Source organism: Perca flavescens, chromosome 16 (assembly GCF_004354835.1).
Source record: "Perca flavescens isolate YP-PL-M2 chromosome 16, PFLA_1.0, whole genome shotgun sequence".
NCBI classification, from domain to species: domain Eukaryota; kingdom Metazoa; phylum Chordata; class Actinopteri; order Perciformes; family Percidae; genus Perca; species Perca flavescens.
The window spans coordinates 656,039-677,979 of NC_041346.1; the positions used below are offsets into that span (position 1 = coordinate 656,039).

General features: G+C 42.6%; 2 protein-coding genes and 1 long non-coding RNA gene across 3 annotated transcripts in view; 2 read left to right on the plus strand and 1 right to left on the minus strand.

Moving 5' to 3' along the window:
* Nucleotides 1–446: 446 nt before the first annotated feature.
* Nucleotides 447–3,206, plus strand: minar2 (membrane integral NOTCH2 associated receptor 2). The gene is made up of 3 exons (XM_028602117.1): nucleotides 447–593; nucleotides 2,024–2,277; nucleotides 3,020–3,206. Exons 1-3 carry the CDS (start codon nucleotides 447–449, stop codon nucleotides 3,204–3,206), a joined length of 588 nt encoding a protein of 195 aa, XP_028457918.1.
* Nucleotides 3,207–10,103: 6,897 nt separating this feature from the next.
* slc12a2 (solute carrier family 12 member 2) overlaps nucleotides 10,104–21,941 on the minus strand; it is an 89,617-nt gene continuing 77,779 nt past the window's right edge. The window contains exons 24-27 of the mRNA XM_028600773.1: nucleotides 15,904–15,990; nucleotides 14,452–14,587; nucleotides 14,181–14,248; nucleotides 10,104–11,740 (exon numbers count right to left, since the gene is read on the minus strand). Coding sequence (XP_028456574.1) covers nucleotides 11,605–11,740; nucleotides 14,181–14,248; nucleotides 14,452–14,587; nucleotides 15,904–15,990 — 427 coding nt within the window. The 3' untranslated portion in view covers nucleotides 10,104–11,604. The remainder of the gene's footprint in view (nucleotides 11,741–14,180; nucleotides 14,249–14,451; nucleotides 14,588–15,903; nucleotides 15,991–21,941) is intronic.
* LOC114570480 (uncharacterized) lies at nucleotides 20,274–20,941 on the plus strand. Its single transcript, XR_003694527.1, has 3 exons — nucleotides 20,274–20,484; nucleotides 20,727–20,789; nucleotides 20,906–20,941. It is a non-coding gene; the product is annotated as an uncharacterized LOC114570480 (long non-coding RNA).

The following is a 21,941-nucleotide window of genomic DNA, read 5'->3' on the forward strand; positions in this document are numbered from 1 at the left end:
TAGCTTAAGCACCAAAGACCATTTTCCTTTTTAATTGTGCAGTCTAATTGCTGTAGGCACAAATGATTGGCTGCAGAAATCTACCTTTTGACCGGCTGCTGCTTCTGAGTTTCTGATGGAGAGGATGAGCAGGATCATCGATCTCATCCGTCTTTTTTAGAAGAAGCTGAGCTGCAGACACCTGGTCAACCCCAATCATCCTGCTGGCGGTCTTGGCACTCTCTCTTTCTCTCTCTCTCTCTCTCCCTCTCTCTCTCTCTGACACTGTTGCTTGTCAGCGTGCCAGGCTCTTAATGCCCAGGTTGGGTTACACACACCTGTTAGTGATACAGGCTCATGAATACCTTGCTCTCCATGAATTATTAGCGAGCGTGCAGGTTGTAGTGAGCGTGTGAGTTGCTGCCGGCAGGTCAAGCCATCAGTGTGGACGGAGCAGCACAGCCGCCATGGACATCTCTGTCCTGCCCAACAACAATCACCCAGAGAAGTTCCTCCAGCTGGACGTGGGGATGCTGCCGGCCACACACGGCATGTTCCAGGTCGGGGCACTCGTGTCCAGTCAGAGACACTGGCAGAACCGAGTCTACTCCCAGGTATGGAGCGCTCTTACCGTACACTCATCTCTCTGTATGATTGTCTTGTTTCTCCTCTTCGACATGGACGGCTGTATTTGGTTCCTTAGAAATTACACATTACGAGCCAAGTCTGCAGGAATGATCTTCTATCAGAGATCATCATGGTAATCTGGAGCTGTGTGGAGAAACAGGAGAACAGGAGAGTGCTGCATTCAGTATTTATCAGTCTTCATATCCAGAGGACAGGAGTATCCTGTCTAATATTTGATCCAGACTCTTTGTAAAATGCTAAGTGTATATAGCGTGTAGTGGTTAGGGTTAGTGTACAACATACCACAGCATCTTTCCTTAGACCCTGTTCTTTTGAGCTATTGCAAATGTGTAGGTGGCTAAAGTACTATATTAACTAAGATCACGTTCACACCAGGGGCCTCTATCACAAAGCAAGTTCCACTGAGTGTTGCTCCCTTTGGGTTCCATGGCTCCACTGAGCCTAACATAACCACTGTCATGAAGCTGTTATTACTGACTTCTAGTCTCTCCTGTCCAGCTCTATCTCCACAGCACTGTAGAGATAGGCCTGGCTACACCACAGATGCATTCTTGGATAGGAGAAAAAAAAAGCTCTGGGTTGTTTGCATTTCTATAAACCAATCACAATCATCTTGGGCGGTGCTAAGTTCAGCGATGGTGTCTATGCTAATAGTCTCAGGAAGGAACTTGTTCTGGTGGAACATTTGAATCCCCCAAAACTTCTCAGTTAGAGAGGAAATGCCCTAAATATATTCTTTGTAAATCTTTACAATCATTCCCAGAAAGAACCAAGCAGGTCTGCCTTGTTGCATCATCCAAATTTTCTTCTAAACTTGACATTTCCAGCGTGTAGCTTGCTAGCTGGGAGGTTCAGGTTGGTGTTTCCCGAAGAGAACAGAAACAAACAGAGAGAGGAAGGTGAGGGGCAAAGGCCGCGGGATGTCAGGCTTTATCCCAGAAATGTACTTCCATTGGTCCTGACTAAAGGATATTTACACCAGGCGCTGCAAGCAAAAGGCTAGGAGAATCATTAAAGATCCAAACCACCCGGGTAACAGCCTTTTCTCCCTGTTGAGTTCAGGAGGAAGGTAGCAGATCCACCAGGAAGATCTGAGAGGATCAGGAGGAGCAGCTACCCTCAGGAACTGACAGAATTAAATTTAACTTTCTTGTATCGTTTTATTTGATTTCCGGTGACAAATAATGAATTGATTGAGCGATTGAAGGAAACGCAGACAATTAGGAAAGCACAAATAAAAACTGAAATAATCCTCATGTATTTGATGCAGAAGAGTTATGGTTGGGACTACGTTGTACCTGTGTCTCCAGTGTCCCCAGTGTCTTCTCTTTGTCTGGGCAAAGAGTTGAAGGTAGGTGTGATGAGAATTAAAATCGCTGCCTTGTTGTCTCAGCAGAGGGAGCAAAGGGTGAAGACTGAAAGCTGGTCTCCTCCATCCCCAGAGGGCACTCGTGTGGAGTTTGAGGACAGATACCTGGAGAAGCACATCACACCGCTCACTCTCAAGTCCAACATCAAAAGGAACCCTATGTACATGGACATGAGATCCATGGAAGCAGCGGACAACAAGAAGTCCAAGCCTTCCTGGACTGTCAAGGAGTACGACACACAAACAGTCCACGGAAACCTGGCAGGTTATCTACAGGTAAAGTGTGGGGAGGAGGAGAGCCGTGGGTGATTGACAGGATGAATGGCTGCAAAACAAGAAGACAGACAGGTGGACAGCGGACAGATAAAGGGATACATGTAGACTGTCAGAGGATTCGTTGGTGCTACTCTGCAAACCAGTTACTATTGTGATAGTTAGTGACTGCTGAGTCCCTCTTAAAGGCTGAATAACCAAGTGGCCAAACCACCAAAAGCCCCAGGTTGTCTGCATGTCACTAGTTAAAGTTGTGTTGCCACCAGTGGTGTAGTCTACGTGATACGCAGGTATGAGCCGTATACCCGCTAGGAAAGGTCAAGGATTTCCGTACACCCCCTTACAAAAGCGCGAGGATAACGTTACGTAACGACGATTGTTTCGTGACAGAACATTCACACTTTCCTATACACTGGAAACTATAATACCTATAGCAACAAGGGAAAAATAGGATGTTTTTTTTTATGACATTTGAAACTATATGGGAATGATGATGAAGGTGATATGATATCTAGATTACAATTGATCGCAATTCGTTTGACTAATGTTTTTCCCAAACTTCTTTTTTGTCTACAAGATGGCGAGCGTGAAGGGAAGCAGCAGGCTGTGTGAATCCCTGCATGGCTTATTAATAATATTATGTGTTATATATATATATATATATATATATATATATATATTATATTTGTACCTGCTGATGTCTCAGAGTTCAGCCGGTTTTCCTTTTCCTTTGCAGGAGGAAGAGAAGAGTCCTAGAGATCTGGACTTCTGGCTCGAGGATCTCTACACACCAGGATTTGACTCTTTACTGAAGAAGAAAGAATCAGAACACAAAAGAAAAAGACTTTGTAAAATTATTTTTGCGATCATTGTGTCTGTTAGCGCAGTACTTATCGTTATCATAGTGCCAGTTGTGGTTCTACACAAGAACAACTGATTGATGGGGACATGGCCGTTGATTGTTCTGTTCTCATGTTAAGTTGACCGAGAACTAGAGATGTGGCTGTAGTCACTCACCTGCAGCACGACGTTCTAATCGTGTATGTCGCTCTGCACCAACATGGTGGGAGGACAGACAAATAAGCAGTGGAGGCAAAGGTTGCTATGGGGAGCAGTTTAGACCACAAATCTTCAAATTAAAATATCTTAACATGCATCCAACATATTATTAGCAAACATAAATCAGCCTATTTGTGAAAAAAACACAATAATGATAGGTTTACTGGCCTATAGGTACGGTAGTCACTAAGGTAGCCATCCACAGAGACAGTTCATCCTTCACTGTGTATGTTTAATATTAAAACATGATTTATAAAATCATACCAGCAATTATTTTAATAGCTTAATATTGTATGCATTTAAAAGGTATGCATAAAAGCTTTAGACAGCCCTACACATTATTGCAGGCCCAGTTTATTAAGCAATCATTTTATACAACATATGTAGTAGGGTCCCTGCGCTGTCTCAGTTAAGGGGTCCTTGGTTTAAAAAATGTTGAAGACCCCTGGTTTAGACCTTAAAGCAGTGCCTGAAATGGGCCAGCCCAGTACACAGCAGTACTGAGTATCCTTACTTCTAATTGTTATTAACATTATTATTAAAAGGCTGATTTTCATATTTAAAAATAGGCTATAAAAAACAAGTAATTGTACTGTATGTTATCAGACATTCAGCACCATAGGCCAAAGGGAATGATCCTTTGTATGAATAGACAGTGTTGGGAAAGTTCACTTTCTAAATGAACTAGTTCAAAGTTCAGTTCACAAATTTTAAAATGAACTAGTTCGTAGTTCTTTTTTTCCCTATGTTGCTGCGAGCTATTATTTTTCTAAATGATTGCCACAGCCCATATAGAACCACAGACAGCAATCATTTCATCAGTTTTAACAGTGAAACTATGCGTCAGATTTCATCTTCATATCCAATCAGTTCAATGTGCCGTTTCAGGTTTGCTGTGGATGGGACTGAAGTGCAGATTTTTCTGTTTGATTTTCCCCGGCGGGCAAAGTTTGCCCAGAAATGTCAGATTTTTCCTTCCTCACAGACCTCATGATCGAGCCTCCACGCTGCTTTCTGTTTTGATGAGCCATGTGGCGGTGAGACCCTGGTGGCTGGTGTTGCCAGATTGGGTGGTTTTTCCGCTACATATAAAGGTCTGTTTACGGTGTGTTTTAGCCGTGGTTTTGGCCTGGAAGGTTCTATAGAAATCTGCCGCCCTATTGGACGAAGTTAAACTGAGAGAGCGTGGCGTTCACAGACACCAGAATGAAGGAGCTCACAGTAACGTTCATCAGGCAGTAATACGGTACGTTCAGTTCACGTTCGCCCAAAATATGAACGAGTTCACGAACTATCGTTATATGAACGTGTTCAGGCACAACACTGTGAATATAGATATATCCAAAACACGTGGAATGATTATGTCATGCAAATGCTGAATTAGGATACAGGCACCTTTTGTGGTTCAATTCAGGCACTGCCTACACCGGAAAGTTTTAGTCATTATACTGACTCCCACGGGTAAAGCGCTCCAGAGGCAGTATAAAACATGGACATGGCATACATAATGTCACCAGTAGGTTTGTAAAGAGACGCTGCAGAGAATAAACTGGGGGCCCCTGACTCTCTGTCCCTCGGAATCATTTCATGTAGCCCATTTTTTCACACTTCTAGAGTCTGAATACGGTGGTGCTGAAGGACAAAATACAACATTTCACATTTTGTGAACTGTTGGTGTGTTTTGTCCTTCAGGGCCACCATATTTGAGTTGTGTGAAAGAACAACACTAGAGAATTAGAAAGATATTAGACATGTATTAGACATATTATAAGAGTTGCTAGATAATTTTTATTTTGTTTTTATGTACTTTGATCATGTTGCTTTGCATGACTAGACTATGCACGGTGTCCAAGACAAATTTCCCAGTGATGGGACTAATAAAGTATAAAGTAAGTATAATTAATCCATTAACTATTATAGATTTTAAAATTACAATATTATTTGTTAAACTATGAAGCCTGCTGGAGCTGCTCCCCCCGCGACCCGACACTGGATAAGCGGACGAAGATGGATGGATGGATGGATGGATGAAGCCTTTTATGAAAAAGAAAAGTCATTAAATGAAAAGAATGAATGTGAAAGCCATCCTGTGAAGACCCTGCTAGGAGGATCAGCAGGCAGACACCAGCAAACACACGGCTGGAATCATCTCAAAGTAGCCACACAAAAAAACTTCCAGTGGCTTCACACAGCCTACGGAGGAGGAGGAGAGGGGCCACATGTGAAGATTTTATTTGAATTCTGATTTTAAAGTCAGAATTCTGCGTTTAAACTCAGAACTCAATTTTTTTTCACATGTGGCCCTAATCCTCCTCTGTACAACTTATAACCAACTGAAAATCTTTTCTTTGCAAAACTATTTTTTCAGACCTCTAGTGGTTTAGCTGACAACGTTGTGCCGTGATGTGCAGGTGTAGTGCAGAGTGTGTCAGTACGCTGTGACATCACACCGTGACATCACTGCTGGGTGCTCACATCTGACCACATGCAACGACATTCACGGCAGACAAGAGCAGTCAAGGTTGCAGTATGTATTTCTATCCCATAATCTTAAAATCACAAGTTAATGGTCTCGCCTGGAAATCAAAGAGAACTACTTTGTTCTCCCGAGAGAGGAGATATTTGACCTTAAAGAAAACCGGGACGAACCACAACGGGCCACTAAACAAGCTCAAAGATGTAAATCTCTGGTTTATTTTTCATTATTAGTTCAATTATCTTACCTTTTAAATTGCTTTAAATGTTTGCACTTCCCATAAAAACACAGTGAACAGATGTTAAGCTTTAGAAGATGTTTTTTTATTTTTAATGAATGATTATAGTTTGTTGTAGTACATAGTGTAAAGTCATTGTTTTAGGAGGCAAAGCCAACCTAGCTTTAAACATATTGTAACCACCTTTCCTATTCAGTAACTGTTAGAATAATGCAGAGCACACAAAGACACTTCAAATGTAACAGATTTCATTTGATTTATTTATTGCAATAAAGATGTACAAAGTATTGGTAATCATAAATGTTATGTTAGAAAAAGCATATCCGTGACTGTGAACAGTACAGCGTATCAAAACAGCACTGCTTCAACCGGCGAGTCGATTCCATCCACGTGTGTGTGTGAGAGCAGGTTGGACCTGCTTTTAACGGGATATCTTTTCTTCAAAAAAGGCATTAAAAAGATAGAAATACACCGACTCAAAAAACGGAAAAAATACACAATGCTAAAATCAAAAATGTAACAAAACAATGAAAGATGGGGCGACTTCTAGCTCACGGGGGACGGCCCAGGGCCATCACTGCATGTCATCTCTCTCCCCCCTCTCTCTCTCATCCACATTTCCTGTCACTCTACAGCTGCTCCAATAAAGCTTTAAAAGAATTTGGAAAAACAAACATGCAAATCACAGACAACCAAAACCAAAATATAGTAAAATCAAAGAAATTGTGGAGAAAATCCTGAACTAAAATAAATATCTTTCTCCATATTAAAGCTCACCATAATTATTCCTCTCCCTTAATGTATGCCATTAGACTAGAAAGTTTATTTACAGGTTGGTTTATGTTTGCAGTGTGAACATGGCAACACATGACAGATTGGGACTGCAGAGAAAGGAGGGGGGGGGCTTTGGCAAAAATACAGACAATAATTAGGAGATATGGGGGGGCTCACACAACTTTTAGAATATATATCGGGAGATAAATGAAGACACACAAACACCAGTATTTGGTAGTAAAATGTTGACAGGAGGTCTTTCGGTTTCATTTAATGTAACATATCAAAGACAAAGATCCCCCCAGCTCACACTAATACATTTATTTTTTTATATATATATATATATATATATATATATATGTGTGTGTATATGTATAGGCATAGATATAGTCTTTAATATACAAATATAGAGTAACCCGTGTTATTGTTTGTAATATTGTTGCCATGTAACGGTAAGCGAATGCTTCACAGCACAATTAAAATGAATTAAAGACACACTTTGTTATAGTGCACAATGGCGCCCCAAATGTCACAATCTCCTTCCAGCTCACAACATTTTTGAAACCTTTGCCGTCCCAAATGCATACTACGAACAAAGTTGACAAAAAGTACAGTGACAAAATACCGATACATTTAGATATTTACTACACAAGAGGTCGATTATCATTTTGTGCCAAGAGGAAGTGATGCAATATTGACAGACATCAATCAAACTGGGACTTTGGAACGCCACTGCCAGTTAAGGTGAAACTGCAGCGATTTAGTGTCGCGCTTTCATAAAGTCGGACCACTTGCAAGAAACAGATTTTAAAAATGACAAAATCAAAGCAGCAGAGGTAGAGAGATCTGACTTTTAGTCCCTAGTTTGGGTCAAGTATACATTTTTATAGTTTAGACAAGCAACAGTACATACATGTACGGGTCCACGTGGTTCCTCCGAACCAAGGTCAAAATTGAATTTAGTCTAATTGGATCAGACAGGCTTTCAATCTGTTGGTCAAATTGTCCAATACCTGAACACAGTAGGGGATATGAGAGGAGAGGGGGCACACACCATCCCCCTAGTTAGCAAAATGCATGGCCCTTGCCTCCCCCTCCCAACCCTCGTAGCAGAGAGAGTGAACATGTTAGTTTGCTCTGATCCTTCATCTGGCTGAGGTTTGGGAAAGTCAGAGTCTACGGCCCCGACCAGGACTCTGAAACATCAGCAGCTAACTGCGTGTTAATAAATCTGTGGTGCTGAAGTAGCCGACAGATTTGTAATTGCGACTTTTGCTCGAATCTATAATGTTCTCAAAACTATATAGCTGTGAAAAATACAGAACCAAACGACTCGTTAACGGGGCGGTTTGGCGGTCATGGGAACAAAACAAACCGGTCTGCCCCCCCTTGTAAAAGTTACCAAATCGCCTACTGCCAAAATGGTCTGAGGGGACTCTGTCAGCTCTGGGTCTGGTTGTGTCGAATGCATTTTGGACTAGGTCTCTTCTTTTGAAAAGTTAAACATAATGACGTGTTCAGGAAGGTTTTTCACGGTCTGACGTGAGCTGAAAGATATTTGGGGGCCACTGTTGCAGGCTATAACTGAAGCAGGGATCGTCTTGGACTGTGCCTTCAATCAAAGGGTTTACAGTTCCTCAGCCAGTACACGCTGTTTACACACTCGGAAAGTACTCGGGGTATATTTAATTTACACATGCATCGGTGTGTATACAGTCAGTTTCTATGTACTGAATGCATATATTCACACTCATTACAACCTCTCCTTACACACACACACAAACACACACACACACACACACACAGTATGTAAATCAAAGTCCTGGCCTACACATGGTGCAGGTGATGGAGGATGGGCTGCAGCTGTATGAATGCTAACTGCACAATGAAGCGGACACACACATACTGCACCACGCCAACTGCAATCGCTGCAGGAGACCGTTCATATACACGATGCAAAACAAAAGGACACTATGTATGCTAACTCCTAGGGGTAGTGTTCATTATTATACAGTACATTCAACTAAGCGAAGCATCGTGTGACAATCCTCTTTGACATTGCATACAGTACAGAGGACAGAGCACATGAAAGCAACTAGCTAAATGCTAAAACTGCCTGTTTCAAAGTACATTACGAATAAAGAGAACCCTGTTTTATTCCGTTGGTTTGGTGGCAGTTAACTGCTTCAGCAGACAGTGAAAGCTTGGCTACTCCACTTTGTCCTGTGCAGTTATTGTTTAATAAACCACAGTTAGCATGATGCTGCTTATACCACGTTATCCACAACACTCAAAATTACATTTTTCAGGGCAGTGCACTAAAATAGAACATTTATGTGGGCACCGCTTAAACCAACCTTCAGGTATGTTCCCATTCCTTCGACTTATCTGCTAATTTCACCATTTGAAGTATTCAGCCATCCAATGTGAAATAGCAACTCTGATTTCATTGACTGTTCCTTCTTTATCTTTCTAAGACTCATCTGGGGTTTTTCATGACTATTCAGGGATAAGCAGGATTACTCCCCTCACGTTGAAACATTTTAACTCACTTCGTTGTGTTGATGTCTCAGTTTGGGCGGCCCCGGGGTGAATTTGCATCTTTGCACTGATTTTTATAAGAAATGGTGGAGCTTTTGGTGGATCTGCCGGGGGTTTGATTCCTCCCTGCAGCTCAGGCTGGAAACCTGTACGTTTATCTATCCTGCTTCCGTTACAAATTTGCGGGAACCAATCACAAACTGGCTTATCCACCTGGCGATGACGATAGAGAAGCAACCAAGCAGCTTTTTGTTTACAGTCAACATGGCGGCCACTGAAGTGCAGCGCTCCATGGCAGCAACCCGTTGATGCCGCGGTCGCTGCTACGTCACGCGGATCGTTGCTCTGATTGGTTGAAGGACTATCCAATTGTGTACAGAGTCATTTGAACTATGCCCGAAAATCCAGAGCAGACTCCAGACTCATGTTCAATCTTAAATGATTGAGCTCGGTCTGGTGATGGCCAGACTATCCAAACGCACCTTTAGAATAACACTTAACCAGCAGTTGTTTAGTAACAGCAGAAGAGTTTTAATTTCGTTTAACTACATCCGAGAGGTGTGAAAATGACCCACATCCTCCAGCCAAGTCAATATTCCCTATGACCGCGGTCCAACAGGGACTACATTTGACCTATTTAGAACATCAGTATATAAAATGGTGAAATGGTCCATGCTGTACATGGCTTTATTTGGTACCCTTAAGCCAGAGCCTAACGTGCCCCTTATATGAACAGAGGTGAGGAGTTCCTTTAACATGGACTTTTATTACACGTACCTACGCAACACAAGCTCACATGCATAGAGGTATTTCTTCACTCAGCCTCAACACTAATATCACATTCTTCCTGCCAGCAAGTCTTTCAGCATGAAGCTTGTGTCCTTCACTCTCTCGTTCCATCTAGGCTGTGTAGGAATGGAGACCAGTGGTCTAACAAGCAGCCAGTCTACTGGGCCACTAACTCTACCTCCCCAGCAACCTGCAGGCCTACAGTAAGCAACGGAACAGACTGATGTAGGTGGACTATGGGAAGAAAAATTAAGATGCATATACATTAAATTGTGTTGAAACAGAACATGGAACCAATGGATTGCTATCTGCATTTACCCAGAAACCACCCAGCCAGTATGGCTTATAAGAGAGAAGGAACTTTTGACAATCGTTAGTTCTAGCATTAAGGCAAGGTTTCAGCTAGCTCATTGGGTGGAGCAGTTTCTCTTCAGGGGAAGAACGGGACATGTGGACACAGAAACACAATCGTTGTTGAAAAACTTCATTTAGTCATCAGCAGCTACATTGGACAAGGCTAATGGAAAACTAGCTTCACATCTTTTCTAACAAAACAAGAACCATAAAAACACTTTCAGGCACTGGGCCTAAAAACTAAATGTGTCTTGTGTCGCGTAGCTGAGGCTATCGTAAATATTCAACAGCTTAAAAAAGGAAGACTCCAAAGTGAATAAAAAATAAAAAGGCAATGGTCCAAAATAAACATATCGATTAGGGTAAAAGAGAAAGAAATGACAGAGAAAGTCTTCATGCAATCAAGTGGACACCCTTCATTAAATACAAGCAATCCACTCGAATAAATACAATGCTCCATCTAAGAAGGAATTACATTTAAAACTCAATAAAGCTAACTATTATCCACTAATATAATAGGTAATATTGTCAATCTGGATAGAGATTATAATTGTTTTATCTGATTCAACTGGAAGGCACATCCATAAGGCTTTAGAAGGTGTTGCAAAGCATTCTGCATGGTTCTCTCCCAACATTTATTAGGGTGATTATTGCTGCATCACGAACAAAACAACTGGTCCAATTAACTTAACAAGTATGACATCAGGATATTCCATATCATGAGAACAACGTGAACATGGTGCACGACTGCTTTGGAGCCTGAGAGAAATCAACTTGACAAAAATGAAAGTTTCATGAGGAAATTAGAAGAAACTAAAGCTACAAGAGCAAAGCCCAGACATCTTGGAATAAATAGAGAGAAAGGAGCAGAGTGGGCAACCCTGACATTCCTCCATCACCTTAGGGCTTCTACACATCTCGACCATTCTCACTTCCTTCATCTTCATTCATATTAGCGGCATTGTTTCCATCAGTGTCTCTGGAGTGTGTGTGGTGCACCGGTAGCTTCGGACTGGAACTGGGATGTGGATGTGGCTCTGCTCCACAGGCAGAAGTAGATGTGAGACTTTAAAAAGGTGGATTTGTTTTGTTCTCCGTGTGTGTTTAAGAGTAGAAGGTGAGGACACTCTGGTGGTTTCCGCGCACCAGGAGGATGGGAGGCAGGTCCCGGGACAAGGCCTCCAGCCAGGCCATGTACAGAGCGCTGGACACGGCACCCTTCCTGGCCAGCGGCAGACTCCTGTAAACAGGGACACAGTGACAGCATCAGCAGGCTACTTCTCTTTGACTTCACTGATACATACTAGAGCTTTAGTACCCAGAAACTAATACGGCTTTTGATACCTTTTTAAATTGATACCTTTCTTTTAAATTGATATGTTAGCAATAGTCTCGCATAGCCAGACCTTCCTCTACAGTGCTGTGGAGGAGGGTCTGGCTAGTCCACACAGCATTCTGGGATGGGAGAAAACGTGCTCTGGTTTATTGGCATTTATTGACAGTGCCTCTGCTAAATAGTCTCAGGAAGGAACTTGTTTTGGTGGAACGTGGACGTTCAAAAGTAGTTTTAGTCGTGTAACAGAAAACTCTAATTGCACAGATAGTTTAGCTAGCTGTCTGGATTTACCCTGCAGAGATCTGAGGAGCAGTTAACCATAGTCCTCACAAATCCACCAGAGGTCGTTGTGGATAAAGACTATGTTAGCGATAAGGTAGAGCAAGTAATTTCACAATAATGACCCCTATGTTAAATTCCCATAGAGGCAGGCAGATGTTTATTTTTAAAGGCCAGTTATTTCATGGATCCAGGATACTATGCATCCTGATAAAGTTCCCTTGGCCTTTGGGATTAAAATAACCCCCCCCCCCCCCCACATCATCACATACCCTTCACCATACCTAGAGATTGGCATGGGGTACTTTCCATAAAATCATCTCTCAATGCAAATCAAACCAACTAATAGTCTAACTGAAATAAAACCATGCCAATCTCTAGGTATGGTGAAGGGTATGTGATGATGGGGGCTATTTTAATTCCAAAAGGCCAAGGGAACTTTATCAGGATGCATAGTATCCTGGATCCATGAAATAACTAAATATCTGCCTGCCTCTATGGGAATTTAACATAGGGGTGTACTGACTTATGCCCCATGTATTTTAAGGAAGAACATTTCTTTATTTACGATACATTATTCATTCACAAAAGAAAAATGGTGTTCTCAAAAGGTTGGATTTTTCCTCATTTTTTAATTAAGGCATTAACATCAATTTCCAAAAGATGATTTTTTTATACCTCTTTTTAGTCAACTTTAGCATGGATGTATTCACTTATGCTGAGCACTGTAATTTGATTTAGAAAAAGATTTTATTGGCGTCAGTGGAAACAAGAACGGGTTGTTGAAATGTTGGCCACAGTCAGCGCTGTGCTGCTCGCTGCCAGCCTTCTGCGAGAGATTGGTGCTCATACAGATGTTACCTGCTGATTACACCGCACGGTTAACTTCACCGCCGATGAGCCCGGCTCTCTGGTGGAAGCCAGGTCGCCCCGGTGACTGAGCTAACCACGGCACTAACTAATGCTCTGTTTGCACAGTAGTTGTTTGTGCTGTTAGAGATCCCCGTTTCCTCCACCCTCTCCCTCCCTCTGTGATCTGCTGATCAATACTATGAGCTCCGCACGAGCACCGGTGTCCCACAGAAGCCCAACCCGAATGGGAGCTTTGGCCAATAGCTGAGCCAGGTTCACACGGGCCTGCGGGTTTTTTGTAGAAGCTCTTTGTGCCAACGCTCTGGTCTCATTGAAATGAACGAGGGAACTTTAACGCAGAGCTACGAGTGGTTGAACACTGCCTTCAAGTTTGTATGACGTGTCGTCCATAAAGGTCACAAGGCAAAGTTGTCTGAACGGTCGCAGTGGAAGCCCCGCCTTCATAGAGAGGGGCGGGACATCAGACAGTCTGTCCTGCTAGACATCCATGGGGCCGCACATGTTTGTTCACACAACGATTAACAGCAGTAGTTTTGGGAAGAAAGAAAAAACTTTAGAAAGAAGTTCAAGCATACAAGAAATGTCTCATACACTACCCCCCCAATGCGGTTATTGAAAATCAATGTTGTTGGTCCCCATTTCTGTCTTTTCAAATGACCCGACAAATCTCCAGATACAGAGTCTCTGCTGGTCTAGAAGTGGGGATGTTGATACAGCTAGAACTCTCTCTAAGCTCTAAAGAGAGATCTTCAACAGGTGGTCTTCAAAGATACTGCAGGGGGGGCACCATAGTATTGTTGATTTTTAAAAAGATTTTTCAGTACAGAACAATACTTTGCACATCTATAACGTTTGAGTGGGCTTTGGTTGCATGCAGGTCAACAGTCTGTGTGGAGAGCAGTCAAGGTGGAATTGCATGAAATGCAATCTTTGAACCCATTGGCAAGTTAGCTTTTTTGTTAACTTGTTGTAAATGTATCTGCATTTATATGTAGATATCTGATTATTCTGTAGAAATTAGCCGGAATGTCGTCTGGTCAGACACACAGATATACACCGAGACACACACACACACAAAGACAGACAGACAGACACACACACACACACACACACACAAAGACAGACACACACACACACACAAACAGACACACACACACACACAAAGACACACACACACAGAGCAGCAGCTTACATGACAATGAGGTTGGCGGTGCTTGAGTGCTCCTTCAGAAGCTCGTTGAGTCTGATCTGACGATTAGTCTGAGGAGCCAAACAGACACAAACAGGTTCAGACATTCAGCTATCAGCCTACCAGATGACATCACACGCTGCAGCTGCTCTGTCCCGAGCCAGCACGGTGTTCACAGAGAGCCATCCCCTCCTCTCAGCTTTTCTTGTGCGAGGTGGAATGACACTGAGTTTTGAAACTCATGAAGCGGTAGAGAACACGGTAAGTTACTGACCTTGGCGCGGTACAGCTCCAGCTCGTTGTCGGTGATCCTCCAGGGCTCGCTGTCCTTCAGCGCCTCCGCCGCGTCCTGCTCCATGTCGTCTTCCTTCAGCCGATACGGCTCGATCATCTCCTCAAAGGCCAACACGCTGCACAACACACAGCTCTGTGGTCAGCCCCATATCAGCCAGCCAACCACATGCTATAAAGCCTTAAACAACACTCAGACAGCACACAGGGATACAACCGGCCGCAGCCGTGTCAAGTAGTAGAGCTGCAAAGATTCATCCATTAGTTCAAACTATTATTATTCCAACTATTACATTTATCATAAACTATTTGGATAACCCAACAATCGTTATTTATCAGCCATTTTTATGAAAAGAAAGTCAAACTTGTGTGAAGTCAGCTTGTTAGATGTGAATATGTTGTAGTTTCTTCTCTCCTCTGAGACAGGAAACTGAAGATCTTTGAGTTGGGGACTAACCAAGACATTTCAGGACGTCATCTTGGGTTTTGGGAAACTCTGATCCACATTTCACCATTTCAGAAACCAAACAACTAACGCATTGCACATGTGTGATCACGTAAGGCTTGTATCATGTGGACGCTCCAACAGTTCTGTTGTCATTACTTAGAATTCCTGATGGGGGAGACAGAAACTATATAATATACGCACTAAAGCTTTAAAGCAGGAAGTGAGTCCGTAAATGTGACAGGAGTTTGGGTTCCGATCTCCTCGCACAACCTCTCTTCTAAACAAGCATCCGTTTTAAAATCTTCTTCTTGGCAAACCAGCTGCAGGTGCATACGCCACCAACACCAACTGGACCTTTCAACTTGTCTGATCCAGACTTCTTTTTAGTGATGTCATTGCATCTCCAGAACTTGGTGACTATAATGTTTTTATTACTGCTTTCAATGAAAAGGGAAACCCACATTATATAGTTAGCTGGAATGATCCTTTAAGTTAGAGCAAAAAGACAAACAACACTGTTATGGACCCGCATGACCTAAAGCCATGTAGAAATAGGTACCAAAGCAGTCTTTTCTGAAGTCCTAAAGATACATGGATTTTCAAAGCAAAGTGTAATGTGTCTGAGCTTCAGGATTCTGATGATGTAATGTGTTCACCCAGACACATGGTGGGGGCAGAGGGCCAGTCTGGCCACAGACTCCTCTACCATTCATTTATTCAGCGTGCTGACACATGTGAAACGCAGTACTTTAGTAGCGAGTTACTGCAGGTTTACTGGAGAACGGAGGGGAAAACTCAGCTAAAGTTAGAGTGAAACTGCGGCCCTTTCTCTGCTCTGCAGCAGTGACGCGGCGGTGCTCGTGCACATCTGTTTGTGGGCGGAGCCCCGGGGGATGGGGAGGGGTTAGACAGAGCGCCTGCCGTTATTGGCTGATCCAGACGGAGCTGATAACAGAGGAACGGAAATGGGACTCGGCTGGTACTTACTGCTCCTTCTTAGGCTTGGTGTTGATGTCTCCCAACACGTTGATGTCCGAGAAGTCTATCCTGAACTTGCTGAGTAGAGTGGCCATCCTGCACACAAAAACACAAAACAAGGAGCTTTGGGAGAAATACGGGAATCCAACTGCAAGACATTTCCAATCCGAGGAGCTGTGGACAGAGATAAGAGCGCTGAGTCATCCCAAAGGCAGGGAAGCGGCTTTAAATAGCTCTGTTTGGACACGTTTCTGGGAGGGTGGAGGCAGGTGGGACGGACTGCACTGGGAGCCATTTCCTTTAGCTTCAACTACAAAGAAGCAGAGTGCCTGAATGCATCAGCTGTCACATATGGAGAGCTGCGTTATCCAACTGGGATGCTCCTGCTTTCATATGTCAAAACCCAATAATCAATATTTTCCATTAACAATGTGTAATGACGTCACTCGTAGTGACGAACCCAAAGAGCTTTATAAAACCTGCAGCAGATGACAAATAAAAAGACACCAAATGATGTGTGTATTTTAGCCCAAACAATTGCCATTCCGAATGAAAACTATTGAATTTGAGCTCTTCAGAGGTAAATTCCATTGTTTGGGGTCAAATCTGGGTGAACTGACCCTTTGAACTGAATGAATGAAGATACAGAAAGAAACAAAATATGAGGGGTAAAAAATAAAATAAATACATAAATGTGCCTATTGGTAAAACAATGGTGGAGTGTGAATCCATTCAAGGTTGGACAGGGAAACATTAAAGTGGCAGATATGGGTTGAAATGGCCAGTTTGTAGCTGTACAGTGAACAGACACAAAGGGGCTTTCAAAGAGCACATAGAGCTGTGTACTGTACTGCACACCGAGATAAAAGGCTCGGCTGCTAGCACCTCGCTAATTTGATCCAACAAAAGGAGGTAGGAGGCAGCTGTAGGAGACAATGAGAGACAGACACAGAGAGGTGTGGGTGTGTGTGTGTGTGTGTGTGTGTGTGTGTGGAGAGGGGGGGGACGACGACACAGTACAAGCAGCAGATGCCTTTGTGCGGATTCTGTCGTGAAGGTTTATGCAGATGTAAATATTGGAAATGTTACATCCCATTACATCCAAGAACAGTTCCAGATTTTGTTAAGGAGGCTTCTTTGCTTCCTTACAGGGAGTCGGATGAGAATATGGATATCAATGTTTTAAATACAGAGCAGGAGCCAGGACATAGTGTCATAGTGTTTTTTTCTTCCAACGACCGCCCGGAGTCCCAGGCTGATGGCAACGCTAATGGTCCCATGACATGGTGCTCTTTGGATGCTTTTATATAGACCTTAGTGGTCCCCTAATACTGTATCTGAAGTCTCTTTTATATAGACCTTAGTGGTCCCCTAATACTGTATCTGAAGTCTCTTTTATATAGACCTTAGTGGTCCCCTAACACTGTATCTGAAGTCTCTTTTATATAGACCTTAGTGGTCCCCTAATACTGTATCTGAAGTCTCTTTTATATAGACCTTAGTGGTCCCCTAATACTGTATCTGAAGTCTTTTATATAGGCCTTAGTGGTCCCCTAATACTGTATCTGAAGTCTCTTTTATATAGACCTTAGTGGTCCCCTAATACTGTATCTGAAGACTCTTTTATATAGACCTTAGTGGTCCCCTAATACTGTATCTGAAGTCTTTTATATAGGCCTTAGTGGTCCCCCAATACTGTATCTGAAGTCTCTTTTATATAGACCTTAGTGGTCCCCTAATACTGTATCTGAAGTCTCTTTTATATAGACCTTAGTGGTCCCCTAATACTGTATCTGAAGACTCTTTCCCATAATTCAGCCTTGGTGCAGAACTACAGCCACTAGAGCCAGTCCCACAATGAGCTTTCCTTAGGATGTGCCATTTCTGTGTCTGTAGCTATTGAGGAGGAGAGAGGGGGGGCAAGGTGGAGGGTGGGGGTGTGGCCTTGACCAATTGCCATTTTGCTTGTTTGAAAGCCATGATGTCTCTCTCTCTCATGGGTGGGCCAAATTCTCTGGGCGGGCAAAGCAGAGAAAGGGGAGGTAACCTTTCCCCTTATGACCTCATAAGGAGAAGATTCCACATCGGTCCATCTGAGCTTTCATTTTCTCAAAGGCAGAGCAGGATACCCAGGGCTCGGTTTACACCTATCGCCATTTCTAGCCATTGGGGGACCATAGGCAGGGTGGGGGAACGCATGTTAATGTTAAAAAATCTCATCAATTGAAGTTTTCATGCCATGGGACCTTTAATGTAGAGCCCAGCAGTTTCGGTGATAACAGAATCATGGACAGAGTCGCTGAAATTGAGAATTTAAAAAGCTATAAGACAGCCTTAGCCTGGTTGACACTAGACCCTTCTCAGTTGTAACTGAGAGCGGGTCTGGGAAAGGTTCATTGACAGTTCATTTCCAAACACTGCATGAAAAGTGGGATTTTCGTCAGTCTTTGGCACTGTAGATTGTCGTGGAACTTCAGGTTTACGACTGCACACGGCAATTTACAGGCAACACCGAAAGCTGCCGTAAATTGACGGAAATTGACGTGGGCCTTGCTTGGCAGTTATCCCCCCATGAGGTAACTGTAGCCACTAGCTAGCTAGCTATGTGCTTTGCTGTGGGGAAGGGGATTCGTAAATATTATATTTTGTCGTTTGTCTGTACAAGTCGAGTCCTGCTATGTTCTTTGTTCTTATGTGCTTTGTTGTGGGGAAGGGGATTCATAAATATTATTTTGACGTTTTACTGTACATCCTGTATCGCACAGGGACGCCAGAGGAAACCCGGCAGCTGATCTTCTTTCGGACTGAAAAGGAACCAAAGTTTCTAAAATCAAAATATGCCGCAAAACAACTATGGGAGTGAGTCATACATTCATTATTGTATTAGTACTGTATATTTGTAACTGTTACTGTATTGTAATTTGTAATTCATTCCTGTTCATTTACATTGTTGTTGGTTATGATACAGGACACTGGTGAAAGAAATGGGTTTGGAGGGAAAAGTGACTGGCCAACAGGCAGCAAAGAAGTGGGAGAATCTGAAACAAAAATACAAGGTATGTGATGTTCTGTTAAAGAAAAAAAATCTGCATCTTCAATCTCAATACGATGTAATGAATGCATACAGTATGGTTGTAGGCATGATTATTGTGTGTGTTGTGTGTCCTTCCAGGAACTAATAACTCCCAGAACAGGGTCAGGTAAGGACAGAGGGGAAGTGACCGCTGCAACCTGGCAATTTTACGAGGACATGCACGAGGTGTTGGGTGCCAGGCCCTCAGTCGGCCCTCCTGTGTTGGTGGCATCCTGTTATGTTGATCCCACGCCAATCTTCATGGTATGTAATGCAGTAAATGTTGTGGTCTGGAATAGCAGAACATGTAATGGTCTCTCTCTCTCTTATTTATTTATTTATTTATTTATTTATTAATAAATAAATAAATAAATAAATAAATAAATATATATATATATATATATATATATATACACACACACACACACACACACACACACACATATATATATATATACACACATATACATATATATACATACATACACACACACACACACACACATATATACACACACACCCATATATATCATTTCCACATGACATGGTCAAAAACATTTGTGGATTGTAAATCAAGATCTATCTTCAGCCCCCAGATGACATTTTTCCAAAAAGGTATTAACTTAATTTTAAGAAAATCTCTTAAAATAGATCAGACCCAGTATAGCCTAATTGTAGACTCTTCAATTTTAGCTTGAATTGATTTATTTAATGAAAGTATGCTAGATTAATTACTTTGTATGTCATTAGCAATGACCAATGTTATGTAAAAAAGATACACAAAATAATTTATTTCAACAATTAGTTTTACAGGCTTTGCTACAAAAGGTAAAATATGCATTCCATGATTCATTCCCAGTCTCCTCGAGCAGCACCACTGAGCATAGTGACATGACTACAGTCTTTGGTCTTGCTCATCCAACATTGTCTGGTTGAATGGAGACAGAGGCTCCACTGTACAGTTTTCTAAGAGAAGTCTTTCTGCTGACACCAAAACACTGTGCTTCACATAAAGCATATCAGGTTTGACAAGGTCCCAACCATTTATCTTCTTAAAATACTGGCAAATTCAGCACCATATTCACATGTCCATGGCATATGAAGCTGTTGGCTCTGCTGAAATGGCCTCATAATCCAGACTTCAATTGTCCTATTATTAAGCTTTCCCAGTAATCCATTATAACTCACTGTAATTCACCTCCACACCAGTATGTGCGCTGTTCACGCCCTGCTGGTTAATCTGCTCCACGGTCTCTCTCTATCACTCTGCCCCGCCCCCACTGCTTCCATTTGAAAAAAAGCGGCGGGACATGGGAGATGAGTCTGAGAGTTGGAGCAAAAACTTCCGAAATATGGGAATATTTCAGGCCAGCTGGTAAAAGAGTTGTCGGTACACTCTGTCAAACTTCACTTAGAAACACACAGGAGTTGTTCGAGACGTTTGGAGCAGTTTTTTTCTCTCCTTCATATCACATCCGGGGCTCCAAAGATGCGCTCACAGAAAAGAAGAAGTCAACGTAAGTATATGATTATTAATGAAACGGCGAGCTAGTCTGTATACTGTTTATTAACTCTTGATCGTACAGTGACTGTCTTTGGATGTTAAACAGGCTACTTAGACTTGGCAGTAATGTTTTAAACCCCACCAAGTTTAAACGCGAGCAGCACAGAGCTGTGGCTGCTTTCAGCACCATTCATTACAGAGCTAAGCTGGTGATGTTGTTTTATAAAAGTATATTTTTTTTCTCGTAATTTTCAGAAAGCAGTCCGCCGTCTTCACAACTCTGAGAAACTACAGCAGGTGCTACGAACCGGAGCAAGGGTAAGATTTAAAGAATATTCTTTCATTGAATGAACTTCATTAACTCTTCTGTATAAGGACATAGATATACGTTAATAGATACCGATCTTAACCATAGTTTATTTTATTTTTTACAGACTAACCTCGCCTCATAACGAGGCCGTGACCTATATTTGCTCGGAGTTGTCTGCAAGTCCAGATTTACATGACGCTGTTAATGACGCCATTGTGTGTAAGTAATTTTTACTTTTTCATCTTTCCATGTTTAATTTTACTGTGACTTGTGTTTTTTATTCATACCACTCTCATTTCATTGTTTTCCAGCTGTCTGTAAGACATGACGAGACAGCACGCAGGAGCTTCAGCTAGAAACAACCAGATGTGGCATCGCGGGCAGAAGCTGTGAAGAGTTCAGCTCGGAGTTGGTCGAGAAGAAAAGAGGGTAAGATTAGATCCGTTTGGTCAATGGGCATATTTTTCAGGTGCATTCGTAGGTGTGCTGTGGCCATAAATAAATATCACGTAGTACTGATTGTCTTTATTGGTTGATTTTACAGCTGCTGGAAGCGAGACAGTGCTGGCTGCGGGTGAGGTGGACATTTGGAAGTGCGCCACCATATGGTGTAGACACATATAGCCGACGGCCGACCGTTGACAGAAAACCCCGTCGATATGATTAGTCGCGTCCCCGAGGTCCAAAAAACTGCCTCGGGACACATCAAAAAGACGAGAGGAGACTAGACGTAATACGCCTCGATAACAGCAGGCGGCGCTAATCTGTATTGTCGCCCAAGAAATGAAAACCGGCAGCTGATTGGACAAACGCGTCACATGAGTTTGTTTTCTCCGGATATTCAGACCTGGACTGTCATGGCGGCCGTTCAGAATACGATCTCATATTGTACTAAAATAGTCCACTGAAACGTGTTTCTGAAAACATTTTAAGCGAGAAATAGGCCGTGCAGTTCCTGAATCGGTCTTCATTTCAGCTCAACAAAGGTCAGTTTAAAAGATTTTCATCAGATTTTAAGAGACTGTAGTCACCTCATTCCGCTCGTCATTTCCAGGTGAGTCCCGACGGCCCTGCCGCCGACCGAACATGTCAGGTCGGCCAAAATGAACGCCGACAGCCCCCCAGGCGGACGACGAACCGGGGCAAACCGAACAGATTTG